Source organism: Excalfactoria chinensis, chromosome 3, assembly GCF_039878825.1.
Source record: "Excalfactoria chinensis isolate bCotChi1 chromosome 3, bCotChi1.hap2, whole genome shotgun sequence".
Taxonomy (NCBI): Eukaryota; Metazoa; Chordata; class Aves; order Galliformes; family Phasianidae; genus Excalfactoria; species Excalfactoria chinensis.
Window position 1 is genome coordinate 36,153,407 of NC_092827.1, and position 16,894 is coordinate 36,170,300.

The 16,894-nt window shown below is 40.1% G+C and overlaps 1 protein-coding gene across 4 annotated transcripts in view; it reads left to right on the forward strand.

The window, feature by feature from the left end:
* The first annotated feature begins 2,366 nt into the window (after nucleotides 1-2,366).
* The window catches only part of FHL5 (four and a half LIM domains 5), a 29,081-nt gene continuing 14,553 nt past the window's right edge, over nucleotides 2,367-16,894 (forward strand). The window contains exons 1-2 of one of the 4 annotated variants that reach the window (XM_072332337.1): nucleotides 2,367-2,428; nucleotides 2,894-2,925. Coding sequence is in view for 1 of the 4 variants with exons in the window: in XM_072332334.1 (XP_072188435.1) it covers nucleotides 2,842-2,925 (84 nt within the window). In the remaining 3 variants the exon portion in view is untranslated. Of the gene's footprint in view, nucleotides 2,429-2,462; nucleotides 2,656-2,739; nucleotides 2,926-16,894 lie in introns of those variants that run through there. The other 3 variants (XM_072332335.1, XM_072332336.1, XM_072332334.1) reach the window with 3 other exon arrangements.

Here is a 16,894-nt window from a genome sequence, read left to right on the forward strand (position 1 = left end):
TTATTGATGTAATTATTGTATGTCAAATGGACTTCTGACATGTATTTAAGAGAAGATAGTTTTCAAACCAAAAATATTTCAGTTGCATTGGGTCTTTCTTGACCTTGTATTACTTCAGTAATGCCCATTGATTTCATGCAAGACGTCTGGAAATGCCATTTGCCTATTTTTGCCCAAAGTCTTTGATGCTGGAAGAAAGCAAATAGGTTCTATGCAAGTTCTGCGTTGTTTAAATATATTTTTAATTTATGTTATTATTATTTTTTAAATATTTGTTTCCCAGCATTTAGTGTTTCCTATAAGGTTAATCCAAAATATCTGCTAGCCTGAAATTGGAAAAAAATAAAAACAAAAAATTGATGAGGCCCCAAATGAAAATTCAGTAATGGATCAACTGTGGTGAATTTTAACCATCCAATGTTTAAAGATATTCTCTTCATAATTCCGATCTTTTACACATCATAAGAGTGGTGAGGTCCTGGAACAGGCTGCCCAGGGACGTTGTGGATGCCCCATCCCTGGAGGCGTTCAAGGCCAGGTTGGATGGGGCCCTGGGCAGCCTGATCTAGTAAACATGGAAGTCTGGTGGCCCTGCCAGGCAGGGGGGTTGGAGCTTCGTGATCCTTGAGGTCTCTTCCAACCCAAGTCATTCTGTGATTCTATAAGGCAAAAATAGTGCCAGGGGTAAGGCAGAATCAAAGATAGTTCCTCTCTTTGGCTGAAGGATATCTTAGCGAACAGTGAAGAGTGAGAAGGTGAGAAATGCTCATCTATTTACCTTTGTTTAAGAAAGAGTTTGCATATGGAGAATAGGCTTGATTTCCTGTTATTTGGCCAGAATAACCACTCTGCTCCTACAGTGAACATAAACAATTTTGTAAGACATGAAACTGTTCTGTAAATAGTATGCTATGTGATATTCTATATGCAAATGTGAAATTATTTTAATAACATTAAACGATGAAGGATTTAAAATGCAGTATTGACTTAAGCAGTGACTGTTAGTCTTGCAGTGTAAAGCTTCCAAAAGGTTATATACACTTTTTTATTTAAAATGTTGTTTTGAGTGTTTTGATACTGTCACATGTTCTAAGGATAACTTACAGAGTCTACTTTATCATGCATAAAAAAAAAGTCTGTAGTGAGGTGGGAAGAGAATTTGAGAAGTTTAAAGAGAAACACCATTTGGTTTGTGAACTCCCGAATCAATATGAAAAGGAAGCAAGGTCAAGGCAGGCCACATCTGGACTCAGAATAAGAAAGCTGCTTTCTATTCCAGGAAGTTTAGGAGGAGATGTGAGAGACATCACCTAACCATGAAGTGAGGCAGCAGAATTTGTGTCATATTCAGCATGCATCTTTTGGCAAAGATACTCTTACGATGCTTCTCTTGGCATGTGTTCTGTTAACATAGCTGTTATCTGCAGCTAGAAAAGTATGGGAAGGATTGTCTTTGAAGTTAAAGGCAGGCAACGGCTAAAGGATGTTCCTGTGCTTTTCAACCTTTTTGGAAAGCACATACTGTGTTGGAACTATTTTGGAGTGTCATTAGCTTTTTTGACAGATCAGTTTGGATAATATTTGCTTGCTCTGACTCGTGGGCTTCAAAAGGTACTTGATCAAGAACTGTGCTTGCAGCTTCTTCTTCTTTTTGGAAGTAAAGGCAAAAGGATGATTCACTTTCTGGACTCATATTTGGACCTAACTTGTCTTCTCCCTTCCCAATCCATGAAATTAGCAAGCTTGAGAAATCAGCATTAAAAGTGTTTGGCATAAACAAAGCTTATAGTCTGTACAAAGACAGGAGAAAAGAATTCAATCTAGTTTGTGTAGAAAACAAAGTGAGCATGTGCAGAGGTTTAATAAACCAGTCGGCAGCGAATAGTGATGATGAACTCTTGGCAGTAACAACCAAATGATCGCTCTAAGTTGCAAGATACTGTTTAGACACAGGTAACCACCAGAACTCATTGTCCAGATTTGCCAACTTTGCCAAAATCTTCACGGCATGTTTAAAATGTTTCCTTCTTTCTTCTGCCTGTGGTACAAAGCAGTTCTCTCCCACTTGACATTATAGAGACGTTAGAGAGTCTTATGCAAAGTATATGCTCTGTGTGCATTGTGTATGTGGTGGACTGCCTGCAAAAGCTATCTGGTCCCTCTGTCCAATCAACAAGAGATGACTGCAATATGATGTAGGCCAGAATTGAGGGATATTGAGAGAACCTGGATGGGGCTGTTAACGCTATGGATGGTAATGCCTTACAAGCCACTTCCTGTGCAGTGGAAGCGAGGCAAGTTGTTCCAGCCCAGAAATTGCTTCAGTAGTGTCAGAGGAATTCAGCTCAGTCCCCAGAAGTCTTTCCTTTAATTGGAGAAGTCTTTCTCCTTCCCACCCACCCCCATTTCCTGTACGCAACAGTCATAGGTTAGTAATCACAACTTTTTCCCTTCTCTGAATTACAAGCCCATGAGAAGTCTTTTGGATTCCTTCTTTGTGGGCCACAGTGTAGCTGGGGACGGATGGTGATCCATCATTTTATTTATTCTTTCTGCTAAAGAGTTTAAGGGTTTTGATTTTTGAGTTTTTAACAGAAGTACCTTTTTCTTTTTGACAACTGTCTGAAATACGTTCCTTTAAGATCCTCCTACACGGTGTGTATTTGTGATCTGTAAGTGCACTATGTCAAAAAATGATTCAGTGGTGAGGCAGTGAGCTATTTGCATGTCATGAGGTCTCAGGGAAACAAACTGACCCTCAGCCTTCTTCCATCCAGCCAAATTCTGATGGGACCCTCAAATAGCTCTGGCAAAGTGTTCTGTTTCTTTTGGACTTGATGAATGCTTGTTTCTGTGAAGACGTGTAATTATTTCTTCCTCTATTTTGCTGCAGAACTTACCAGGAGAAGCAGCTTAAAACCAAATGTGAGTATTGAAACTCATTTTCTTTACTCCCTTTATGTGATAGAACTGCAAATTTGAATGGCTACTGCTTCTTTAAATTGTAAGCAGAAACTAAGCAGATATAAGAAATGTTTGACTTCATGTACCAGAAGAGAAAGCAGACTTTTTCAGATGAAATAGTTTTTGTTTTATGAACTGGCTCGCTCATTAATGTGGGAGAACATTGTTTGTTGTTTCCTTTGTCATGAGAGGGGGGTTAATTCCGTGACATTTGAATCATCTCTATCTTTTAGCAAACCTTCGTAGCTATTTGCTATCACAAGAAATGTTGCAAAGTAGAGCCTTTTTAAAATCAAATTGCAAATGCTTAACGGGGTGCCTGGTAAGCCACAAATATCATCATTGCCTAACATGGAGTGTTCTTGGTTTTAATTTGAAGTAAAACCAGTTTCCAAGCCGGTGCTTCTGTCAATATTTTAACTTGTTGTGGAAGTCATGTAGCATCTCAAAATTCTGCATCAGTAAGACACGTTCTTTTGTGTGTCACATTTTTATGATATTACCTTGGTTTGGAATTTAAAGGAGAAGAGAATCGAAAGGTTGTACCACTGCCTACTGCAAGAGGTAACAAAGGGTAATTTAAAGACTACGTGTATGTACTGATACCTGACTTCCCAGTGGCAATCGTTTTGATAAAAATTAATTTTGGAGGAAACTATCAGACATTATTTCCATTTTGGTCGAAGGAAATGTTGAAAATATTTTTGTCAAAGGATCTGTATTTACACCTGGAGCCGGACACAAACTCTCTTATATTTAGAAAACAAATTTCAGATGCCTTCGTTGTGTTTAATATTTTTTCTTCTGTGAACAGCCGGCATTTCTGAAGTGCTTTAACAGAACAGGACAGATTTGATGTATTAATGTTACAACAGATCGCTGACGGACTTGCCATACATTTGATTGCAGTATCTCAAAAGTCACTTTGATTCACACTTATGTAATTGGTAGAAACTTGAGGTGACATACTAACCTTCTTGCAAGATTAGAGCCGAACGAAAGCAAAAGCTGCTTGAAAGAGATTCTGATCTATTGTGACCTGTGGTATCTCCAGGTTATTCGCAGGCAAATCGCATTTTGCTAAGCGTGTTTGGTTGACTTGGTGAGATGTAAGTTCTGCCATAAAGCAATAAGCCCAGATTTCTACATATCTTTTTACCTGTGCCTGAGTTTTACTTCTTAAAAATGTTTAAAACTTTCCATATTGCCTTACCATGAACAGACAGAAGCATGACAGTCTTCACCAGTGTGCTTCCTAATGTCTGGGCTAGAATCAGAGGGTGAAATCCTGACCCTGCTCAGATAAGCAGTGCTCCTCTTGGCTTAACAGTCTCTGGACTGTGTCAGGCTTTTATGTTGCCTAAGGAGTAAAACTGACCTAAGTTTTTCTGCATGTTTCCCTGTCAGTTAAGAGTAAGATGATGTTTTATGTTTAAGTATAGGATGTTTATGAGGATAATGATTTCCAGCTCAGCTTTTCTATTTAAATCTCTAGAGACAAAGTTAGGGAATTGGAATAAGGAAATGCTGCTGGTATTCCATTTGTGGTCCTGCAGTAGAATTATTCTTCTGGGAATCTCTTAATTTTAGTTAAGAGGCTGTGAGCTTCTCATTTTATATATTTATATTTCCCATAAGTGTAAGAGGGATGAAGTAAGGACGGTTGTGTAGAAATATGTAGACATTACTCACAAAAACAATGAACCGATATCTAAAAATAAGTTCATAAAACCCCACGACAGAAAAAAACACATGACATAAAATTCTGTAACAGAGATTATTACAAAGACTAACTTATCTCCCTTGGTTGCCTCCATGATAATGACTAAGTTAAATTTCTCACCCTGGAGAGGAATTTTTCTCTCTCCCGTAACTATAAAAAGTGCCTTGTGAGTTAGCCTTGATAGGCTTAGGTTAGCTTTTGTAATATCCTCATTTTCCTGAGATTGAACTACGTATATATCAGCTGTTATCCCCTCCTGTTTCCCTTACTCATATTAAGAGGGTTTATCTTTTTGTTTTATTTTACTTATTCCATAACAGTGGGTTACTTTCCCTGTCAACCATGGTTGCCTTCAAGTTTGAATTTGTTCTAGGTTCATATATTAGGACTGGTAAATCCTTACATATCTCAACATATTCCAGGTAAGGCAGCCTGTTGAGATCCCTTAAGTCATAGCTGGCATGGGAGGCTGGCCATCTGGCAACTTTCATATGGTGCTTTCACCATCCCAGGCCAGTGCTATGACTACACCCTGACAACCAGATCTGCCTCATGGCAAAGCCACAAAGACTGGCTGCATGCCTTCCCATACCTGCAGGTCTGGTCTATGACCTTCAGCAAGTCTCACCACTTTGTTTTCACTGTATTATCATTAGAAAAGGGTTCTGAAGTCTTTGAAAAGAAGGCTGAAAAATTTCAGAGAGTTAAGTTATTGTTCTATTGATCAGAAGCCCACAGCAGTGTTAGGTAGTACATGGTAATACATGTATATACGAGGAGATGAGTCTTTCTCAAGTGACCTCTGCAGTTCCTAATTCAGCCACACCGTAATTCATTTATGTGTTATAACACATGAAATTGTGGCACAATTAGAGCTGTGTGAATATCTGGATTGATGATGCTAATTGCATGCAAAAAAACAAACAAGAAAAGATTAGAGGAAAACTGTTTAATTTTGTACATGGAAATGAAGAGCATTAAGAAATATTTCAAATTAAAAGCTAAAGATGTTCTTTCTAAATGCAGCAACAGAATGTTTAGATGCATCTATTCACTGCCCTTCGCTTTTTACTGAAAACATTTACTACATTTACTGTAAGTTAATGAACAGGGATTGAACTGGATTTGTTCCTTAAGGGTTACTGCTGCTTTTTGCCACCCTGCTGTTTTAGAGCTGCCTTATCTCCTGGTTGGTTACAGGTTCTGAACATCATCCCCTATTGAAACTGGTCATTTCCATTCCTAATTTGCTAAGATCATTGCTTTGCTATTGCTAAGCATCAGGCTTCGCATTGTCACAAAAATATCTCGTTGTTCCATAATATCCTTGAGTTAAATGGCATCTTCTTAAAATCTTCCTAAGTGTTAGAGAGGAATTTCTTTGTTTGTAACAAATTTCCTCCAGCATTCTGAGAATTAAGTGATGGGTTTTTCTTCCTAATGATCTGAGTCAAATGCTGACTGTCTGAGGCGTTCTGATAATCTTTAGCTTTAATTTTCCTTCAGACGATACAGGGCAATCCCACAGTGGATTCAGAATTTGGATAAGATGTATTTATAATCATAGGAAAAAGAAAAAATTATGAAAGTCATAGTGCCAAATAAATGAAAAAAAATAAAATAAAATAAAAAATCTTTTCACATGCCAGAACATTACAAAAATCCCAGCAGAGCCGTAACTGAAAGGTCAATAACCTCACTTCATAATAAAGAAAGACAGAATACCAAGATCTATTCATTTCAGGGTCTAATTTTAACTCATTGCCACTTCTAGGAAGATAGACTATGTTAAAATAGAAAGAAATATGTCTAATGTCTGACACAGAGATTGGAGGGCTGAAGGGAAATGTTAGGATACCCAGTCACAAAACTGCTCCAAAGACCTTATCTACTATGAAAACAGAACAGGTAAAGAAAAAGGCACAAATATTTCAAGTATTTACATGGGAAAGACCTTACAGTAGGTCATTGGCAGGACGTGAACAAAACCCAGAGCCGAGAGCAGTCTCTACTCAGTCCCAGTAACACTCCTTCATTTTTCCTCTCTGTGAAGGAAGGACAAGAAGCCACAGATGCTTCCTTGAAAGGACGTAGTGAGCTGTTTTCTGGAACTGAGCTTTTACCCACAGGGTCGTTTACCCTTTTGCTGTGCTGGAATTCAGTGTTCTAGCTTACTATCAACAGTGAATATGTCATAGCAGCAAATATTTTATTTTTTGTTTCTCAAGTCCAAAGAGCTGCAGCCTACACTTGATATAAACTGGTAAGGCTTTCCAGTTCTACAGTGTGTTTAAACCAAATACAGGGCAAAGCAAAAAATTAATCGTAAGAAAAGCAACGCAGTTTCATGCCATCATCTCACATTGTTAGTGAAATGCACACACAGCCACAATGTAGTTCTTTGTCTTGGCCACCCTGATGCAAATGTTGAACCCTTGTAAGTGAATTGTGCCTAGTGCTCACTAATAGATATGAGAACACCAACCCCTAGCGTCCAGAGCATATTAAATCACAGCTATGTTCAGCTATGGTAATTTACATACATATGCAGGTGTTCCTAGAGTCCTATTCTAAGAGAAGACAAATTTCCGTGTAACACTTGGGGGAAAGAGACTTAAGAACATCCACAGTGTGTTTTTCTGGCACCCTTTCTCACCCTCTGTCTGTTACATTCTATAACCCATTCACTGCTATAAAAGCAACAGAACGTGAAGTGTGCACATGTTCAGATATTCCCCAGCAGAATAGACAGACCTTTTATCATCTATCCACCTAGCAGGCAATGTATGCATATGTATTTTAATCAGACTGTGTTGTTATTACATTCTTTCAGTCCAAAGAGATTGAATTGTAGAGAATTATTGCTGCTGGTGCTCATAGCAATGTCTATGAGTGTTAGTTGTAAGAAGTGAAGAGCACATAGGAACCTCTTGCTGTGAAATTAAGCTGTTGGTGGGTGCACTCAGCACGCTCCTCTGCCTGATCCTGCCCCTTGGGACTGCACAGCTTTCCCTTGGGATGGTCTTTGGAGGTGTGTCATAGAGTGGCCACTCTTAACACCACCTGTGTATCATGAAGGGCAGCTGCACGTGCTGTGCTTGCTGTTGTCAGCATTTCTTAGGCTGTGTACAACAGGAGCAAACTGACCTATGCTCAGCATCCCCAAGCTTATCTGCAGAACCCTGTCATCTCTGTCTTCAGGCTGTTCACTGGACCTAAAAGTGTAAATACCCAGGAATAATGGTAATGGAGTTAAGAATCTTATCTACCAGTGCTCCTTATTAATAGACTTTGCTCTTTCTAAGCTGTAATGCCACCTCGCTCATGGCAGTCTTCTAACACAGCTAAAATCAGAAATCTAGATGAGGTTCATTTTGATAAGATATCATCATGTTATTACGAAAGGAAAGGAGCTCCAGTTATTTTTTTTCTTAGAAAACTAGGTCAGGTACAACTGAGACAGAAAAATAGAAGGCTGTGCTGCTCCAGTAAATGCTGCCTTACCATTTGGGGTTCCGATGTTTGGATTTGGAGGGATGAGGTCCCTTTATTTATTTAATTATTAATGTATTTTAAACCAAGTAATGAAAATCTTTTCCAATTTTAGCTTGCTTCAAAGCTTATCCGCTGCTGCCCGTCCTTTGCTTATTGCTCATTTTATTTCTTAAAGCAGTTCTAAAGTAGGTCAAAGACTTCTAATGAACCCAGCTAGATAAAGGGTTAGTGAGTGGTGGGCTGTTGTCACTTTTTAATGCGGATTTTAATTCTTGTGATGTCTCTGCTCTCACAAGATACTCTCTATCTTCCCTTCTGTCCCTGGACTAAAACATGAGGTAGAGCAGCTCCGTTCCTTGCAGCTGATGCATCTGCAAAGGAAAGATGTGCCCCATCTGTTTTTCAGATCTTGAAGGTTGCAGGCAGCAGCAGTGCTGCCTACTGAAGCTCTTTTACCTCTTGTAAGCAACCTGGCCGTTTCATTTCATGGTCTGCGAGCACCTCACTGCTGCTGTAGCACAGGCATCGCTGTCTATAATGTGTTCCCTAGGTAAGTCCCAAAGACAAGAGTGCTGTATTCATGGATAGGCGTGTTCCTGTGCAAGAGTGTTGGAACTCCAGCCGATCGGGGCCATGGCACTGCCCTGAGCAGCCCGTTCCACGCCCACCACCCTTTCCCTCATCCCCAGCCGCCCCTCCCTGGCACAGCTCCATGCTGCTCCCTCGGGCCCTGTTGCTGTCACACAGAGCAGAGCTCAGCGCTGCCCCTCCGCTCCCTGTGAGGAGCTGCAGCCATCAGGCACCCCCCTCAGCACCTCTGCTCTTGGCACGCACTTCAACGGAGGCAGTTCTAGCGCACATCACTAAGAAGTGCTGCTTTCATTTGCACGCTGCAGATGAACTGAGTGGGAAAATCTCTGATCAGGATTCGGCATGGCTCTTCGTTTTTAACTTTCCTTTTTACTCAAGCACTTTCAAAGTCATTTCTGCAATCGGGAGGCAGTGGGTGAGAGGAAGGCAGGAAGGGGGGTGGGGTGGTGCTGGAGGAAGCCAGGCTGGAAGGATGGGGGGAAGAATTTGTTTTCACTGCTAGAGACCGGCTGTGACCTCCGTTCTTACCCTGACCACTCCAGCCCCAAATCGTTAATGTTTCTTCTTCACAGATATGTAGTGCTTTTATACATTACTGTTCCCATGTAGGTACAACATGTTTTTCTCTGTGTTTCCACCATTTTAACTGAATATCACCCAGCACAAAGATCCTTTTTTTGCTGCCAAATTTCTTACCTCAAACTGATCACACATAGCTGGCTATAACGGTAATTATCCCAATGAAACTTATTATTTTCAATCAAAAATAAAACACAAGCTTTCAGTAAAAGATTTTCTGCTGAGAATTTGAGGTATTTTTCACCAATATCTTTCATTCAAATTTCACTTCATTCAGTCCTACTTTTCTAAAACATCCATTTTCCATTAAGTTTTGTTTATTCGTAAGTATTTGCCACTAAAATACATCAAAATTTGAAACAAAATCAAACCATTGGAGCATTTTCAACCCAGTGCGATGACTTCTTAATTTATATTAGTTATGGAAGCTTATAAATGCTCAAGTTTCAGAGCATGACTTTAATCCTCTAAAAGGGATTAAGAAATATTCCTCATGAGCAGGATGTTGCCATATTGCACAGGGTTTCTTGCATCTTTCTTAGGATGGTTTTGCCTGCTGAACTGACAAAAGATGTGTGTGCTTATAGAGATTTCACGTTGCAAAAGTATTTTTAGATCTGCTTTCTTTGCGTTTGGAGAAGAGAAAGCTCTGGGAAGACTTCATTATGACCTCCCAGTATTTGAAGGGAGTGTACAAACAAGAGGGGGAATGATTAGTTACAAGGGTCTATAGTGATAGGACAAGGGGGAACTGTTTCTAATGAAGACGGGGGTGCCTAGATTAGATATTAGGAGGAAGTTTTTCACTCAGAGGGTGGTGATGCACTGGAACAGGTTGCCCAAGGAGGCTGTGGATGCCCCATCCCTGGAGGCATTCAAGGCCAGGCTGGATGTGGCTCTGGGCAGCCTGGTCTGGTGACTGGTGACCCTGCACATAGCAGGGGGTTGAAAATAGACGGCCTTTTCAACCCCAGCTAAATTCGGCAAAGATGTAGTGTAGATGTTGGTGCTCCAAACACTCCCTTATTTTTCATTGTTCCATACAGGCCAGGGGCTGAGCAACACTTCTCTGCCTACATTTTCTTCTGAGCCAAGTTGTTGATGCAGTCAGGATGACCGAAGGCATCCAGACCTCTTCATCTCTTCTGTAGCCAGGTCTGCATTAACATCAGCTGAAATTTAGAATAACCAGCAAAGAAAAGGAGTTTTGTCTCACACCAGCCTGCAACACTAAAATTAACAAAATCTTTACTGTTGCAAACAAGTCAGTAATTCCTTCCCATTTTGGGCCATACTCAGAGCTAAATATCATGCTTCTTGACAAAAGATGTGCTGATCACGTTTTACAGTGACAGTACAAAGTAGCATCAGTCTGTTAATTTCACACATGGCTGGGACTTGGGAATGCTGGAAGTGATATTTCCCTGCAGAAATGCTGAATCTACTAGAAATGGTTACTGATTTTTGTTGTTGTTGTTGTTAGTTCGGACAAAAATTGTTTCAAATTGCTAGTTTCTCTTGCCATTTCCCCTCTAAACAAATTTAGTCAATTTCATTGAATGCATTTTAATTGGGATGGATTTAGAGACTCTTTTTTCAGATTTGAAATATTAAGAAACATTAACATTAATGGTAATTAAGAACATAATTGCTTCTCTACTTTTTAAATCCTACTTCTTGCTTATCTTTGAAATACCTTACAAAATCTACTTCAAGGATACGGGCAGCAAAGCTCTAAACATACATTCAAATTCAAGCATTCCAGCTGAAAGCAATTGCATTTCTCTTGTGTTTAGACTACATGCATGTCTGGCTTATACATGGAATCACAAGTCGTCTACAGGAAACCTTTATTCCTTTTATGGGAATGACTTCGCTCCTTCCCAAACACTCAGAAGGGAACACTGAAGTTTTGAGGTCTGTTTTTGCCTGCTGTTTTATCATTTTGCCTGCTGTAGGGGGCCTGCTTTGGCAGGGGGTGGGATTTGACAATCTCTGGAGGTCCCTTCCGGCCCCTACAGTTCTCTGAAATTCTGTGACTTTAGCAGTGATAATAACTTACTATTAGCAGTGATATAACTTACTATTAGCAGTGATATTACACAGATATAACTTACTATTTTCCATCACAGAATGTTTGAGGTGGGAAGACACAACTGAAGTGTCTAGTTCAGCTCCATTCTTAGAGTAGTGTCCCATAGAGCAGGTGGCCCGGGACTGTGTCATGTTGGATGTTGAACATTTCTAATGAGAGAGACTTCACAGTCTCTCTTGGCATCCTGTACCAGTGCTCTGTTACCTGCACAGCACAGAAGTGCTCCTGGTGTTCAGAGGGAACCTCTTGTGCTGTCATTGGGCATCCTGGAAAGATTTTGGCTCCCTCCTCTTTGCACCCTCCCTTCAGATATTAGTAAGTATTGATAAGATCCCCCCTGAGCTTCCTCTTCTCCAGACCAAACAGTCACAGCTCTTCAACCTGTCCCCATCACAGTAATGTTCCCAGTTCTTCATTTATTTCCTTAGCCTTTCACTGGACTCTTTCCAATATGTCCGTGTGTCTCTTGGTGCCCAGAACTGGATGCTGTGTTCCAGGTTTGGACTCAACACTGCTGAGCAGGCATTAAGGATCCCCTCCCCTGGCCTGTTGGCAATAGTATTCTTAAAGTTGCACAAGATGCTGCTGTTGTTCTTACCTGCAAGGGCACATTGCCAGCTCAGGTTCAAGCTGTTGAGAGCCAGGACCCCCAGATCTTTTTCTGCAGAGCAGCTTCCCAGCTGGGTGCTGCAGCACATCTTAATGCATGGAGTTATACATCCCCAGATGCAGGTGAGCTATATGTTGAATTTCATGAGTTTCCTGTTGCCCCATTTCTCCATCCTGTCCAGATTCCTCTGTAAGGCAGCAGGACCATTTGGTTTATCAGCCACTCCTCCCAGTTTTCTGTCATCTGTAAATGTGCTGCAGGTATGCTCTGTCCCATTGGCTAGGCTATTAATACAGATGTTAAGCCGCGTTGGTCCCAGTGTCAGCCCCTGGTGTATCCCACTTTATTTTAAACTTGCTCTTTTAATATTCTACCTAAGATTCACTAGTGGTTTTTCATATACATCTTAGGCTCATGACTGCTCTTGGAAGCTGAGCAGCTCAAGTGAATTAATTCAAAACAGTCTGAACGTCTATTAAGTATATAATTCACAAGCTGATTTAGCTATAATTCTTTACATGGTCCTTTTGTGCCAGATGCAGTCCTCAGACCTGTTTTGTGGCTGAGTATGTATAGTATGCCTGAGAATTCTGCCAGGATTTTACATGCAAAGGCACACCAATACGTGACTGAAATATTTTGTGGCTTCATTTGATTCTGTAAATCTGACATTAGCCATAAAGGGCTGAGATTCACAGTGAACATAGCAGAGCACTCTGGCTATACCAGACTCTGAATACCTACATTTTTATACATTTTTATACAAAAAAGTATATGTGAGAATTATTTCAGAAAAATAAAAGCAGTGATTTAAGCCATAGCATTAACCTTACTTCCTTACTTGAATGGCTGCTGTTGATATTGACACTGCCCAGGAATCTGAATTTATGTTTCCTGAGTAACAGCCTTGGAGAGAGTGGAATCAATACTTAGTTCTCCACAGATGGCTTATCTCTCCTTAAACACAGAGCAGCATTACTGAACAGCAATAGGAACAACCACCTGAGCTTGCTGTGTTCAGAACACTGCCATTCTGACTGGAATGACTGCATCTAATATTGGTATTATGTGAGGAATTGCACTTTCAGACTCTCATATGCTGATTCGTTAGATGTTAGGAATAAATTATTTACTCAGAGGGCGGTGAGGCACTGGCACAGCTGCCAAGAGAAGTTGTGGTGCCCCATCCCTGAAGCTGTTCAAGGCCAGGTTAGATGGGGCCATGGGCAGCTGAGCTGGTGGGGGGCAGCCCTGCCCACAGCATGGGGTTGGGGCTGAGTGATCTTTAAGTCCCTTCCAACCTAAGCTATTATATGATTAGTTAAAAAAATAATAATAATAGCAATCCAGCAAGTCATCTGGGTTCAATTCTAAGACCAGTTGGCTACTTTTCTGTCTCCTTCATTGCACGAGTGCTGTTGGTATGAGTTGTGTGGCTGAATTTGAGGAAATACTTGGCTTGCTGTAGAAGCACTGGAGTAAGGTCGTTCCAACTTGTCCATAGCCAGCAAGGAGAGCCTGAAAGACACAAGCTGGTCATGTCTCTTCTGCAACAAAATGTCTGCATGTCTGTGCAATGGCACACCCTTAGTCCAAGCATTTCCACTGCTCTGATCTGCTTGTTTATAGTCTGAGAAAGTTGTAAATATTGTTACAGTGGGATAAAGGAGAAATTTAGATAACTAACACCAATGTTTGGGTTTGTATGGTGTAAACAAAGCAGACAGCAATACCAATTAAGGAGAAAATTGGAGAATACTTGTGATGCTCAAGCCTACTGTTAAGACAGAACTATTGGCCTTTTCACTCGTGGTCAAAGGGTACATAAACACAGTATAATGCAGTATGGTGTTGTTACTAGATCAGCCTCTCAATGAGCTGATTTGTTGAGATATTCCACCAAATAGTTGTCACTAGCGGTCCATGAAGCACTTGAGTCACCCTGCTACAGTACAGCCCTGGTCAGCATGCCTGTCTTGGCCATTGACAGCAGGACTTCATCAGTGATTGCTCTGCACTCACTTCAGTGCTTCCAGGACCTGACTTTGTGTTACTGTGCTGTACCACAGTGACAAAACAGCTTGTGCAAAGTTAATGCCTGTACCTCTTCTTTCCTGTACCTACATGTTTTGACATGATTTGTGCTGCATGCCCCTGGTTTCCATTGCTTCTCTACCCACTTTTAGAAGAGCAAATATTCTGGCATGCTTAAACACCCCAGCATAATGTCTAGGCAACGCTGTGAAGATTACAGATACTCTTGTGGAGGAGATAAAGAAAGGGTATTGCTAATGCTTTGAACATACAGCATCCAATTTATTTGTCCTTTACAGAGTGCTGGTTGGTTGGTTATGGTTTTTTGGGTACTTTTTGTTTACTTTATTGTTGGTTTCTTTTGAGGGATTGGGACTTTCTTTAGGTCTAGGAGAACACTGTTAGAAACTTTCATGTACAAAATAATGGTCTTGTTAGAAACTTTTCCTTTTTAATGATGTTGTTTGCTTTATAATGCAGTTGTAGCCTTGAGTCAATAATGTATTTTGCAAACGTATGTGATGAATTATCCAGAAGCTTTCAAAAAAAAAAGCAAAAACAAACAAACAAAAACCCAGTAAAAATGGGGAAAATGAAATCAGAAAATACATGCTAATAAGCAAAAACATGCTTCAAGATGAAAATATGTACTTAACTGAAAATAAAACAGTGCCTGAGTTGGCTTGCAGGAGTGTAACCCTCATAAGGGATTGATTTGTTTTTCTTATCCTTCACTGTTGTGACAATGATTTATTTTGCCATCATTTTTCCTTCTTTATGACTGTCTCAGAGCCTTTGTATGCTCTTAAGGAAAAAATGATGCGGTTGAATGGCAGGCTTATTTAGATCAGGAAATAGCGCATTAGAATTTCCACCAAAAAAATAATCTTTATACATATGAATAGATGAATAGATGTGTATGATCAACATTTCTGTTCTTTTCCTTTTTGTTTCTATAATCTGAAGTATATTAATATGTATTTATGGAGAATATTAAGATACATTATTAAGACATACTAACATTATGGCTGTGTTTTTTAGCTCCAATGAGAAAACAATTCCTTTCCTAACAATCCTATGTTTAACTGGTTTTCATGGACTTGGCAACAATTTTAATATGGTTTTCTTTGCTAGAAGAGACTTACAGTATCCCTTTATCTTATGGAAAACTATCTGAGTCTACAGAAAGTCCCTCTCCTAATTTTCCGTAGCTAATTTTTATCTTCATCTGCTGGAACGGTGGGCAGATGAGCCGGCTCTGTTGTTTTATTTTCATCTGCTTTATAGTTTATACCATCAGACTGCTGCATTCTCAGATCTGACCCCAGGGACATCAGCTGCAAGATCTTCACATCATTGGCAACATCCTGTATGTCTCTAGGACTACCCTAATGCTACAAATCACAGAATCACCGAACCATAGGGCTTGGAAGGGACCTCTGTACATCATCTAGTCCAACTCCCCTGCTAAAACAGGTTCCCAACAGTATGTTGCACTGAAGTCACATATCTGTGCATAATATCTATACAAGAATCAGCTGTACTTTAGCTTTGCCCCAGTTCAGATAACAAAATCATCTTTTCCCAAGGAATGAAGAAATCACAGTCTTTCCTTATGCCTGAGACACGCGAGGGCAGCTGGAATGCTGGAGTCAGCTTATCATTCCATGAGAGTGAATAGCACCAGACCTCCAGAGATTTCTTAGCTGACCTTCAAAACAACAAAAATCTAGCTTCCAGCAAACTTAAAGTAAACATATTTCTCTAGAGACTAGGATCAAAGCACAAGAAAAACATTCTACTTAACTACGTGGTGCTTGTAACATTATTTATTTATTGGAGCGAGGATAAGAGGAGCTGGGGGAGATGAGATTTTTTGTTGCTGCATTGTCCAAGGGTAAAAAATGTAGAGAACAGAGATTACCAAGACCTTTGCCAAAGGATTTGCAAAAATAATCATTCTTTCTCATACCATCCCTGCTTCATACCCAAACATGGTCCTATTTCATCATGGTCAAAATCTGAAGAATTTTTCTGAAGAAATCTTTTCTGGATTTGAGTGCTTTACCAGAGGAGCAGCCTAACCATACCTCAGTTCTTAGTTCTGATCTTGGGGATACGCTTTTAACGTTCTTCAGTAACCACTGTGATACGTAAAACAACATTAGTAGGACTTTGTTCCCACATCCGTATAGGTTTTGTAGAGAACAACTATATTACAGATTCAAAAATGCTTAGGTATTAGAGAAGCACATCTTGTACAAGCACATAATCTATGCTTCCTGGAATAGACTGACCTGGGGAAAAAAATAAATCAAGAGAGAAACTTTTTGAACAAAATTGTTCAGTTTGCATACTTTTCCATAATGCAGAATCCTATTGCCATTCATCAGAATGAAAAACCAGAGGTGTATCTGTAAATACATGAAATTATTTGTTGGTAAGCTCTGAGGGGGGATGAAGACTGTAAGTAACAGATAAGTTCTTTCATACATGCTCTGTTAGGATTTTGCTGTTATCACTTTTAGACTGAGAAGGAACTCTGTTGGAAGGTTGAGGTACTGATTCAGAACAGAGGAAAGTGGAAAGGTATTGTGGTGAGGGTAATCCTCAGGGGAGGTTCATAACACTAACTCCCTTAAGAAAAAGGAATAAAAGTTATTCTGAAATCCAGTTTCAACTGATCCCAGTTAGCCACTTGCATCTCTTCTTCACTGCCTCTGTAAATACTGATCACAGAATCATAGAATGACCCAGGTTGGAAGAGACCTCAAGGATCATGAAGCTCCAACCCCCCTGCCTG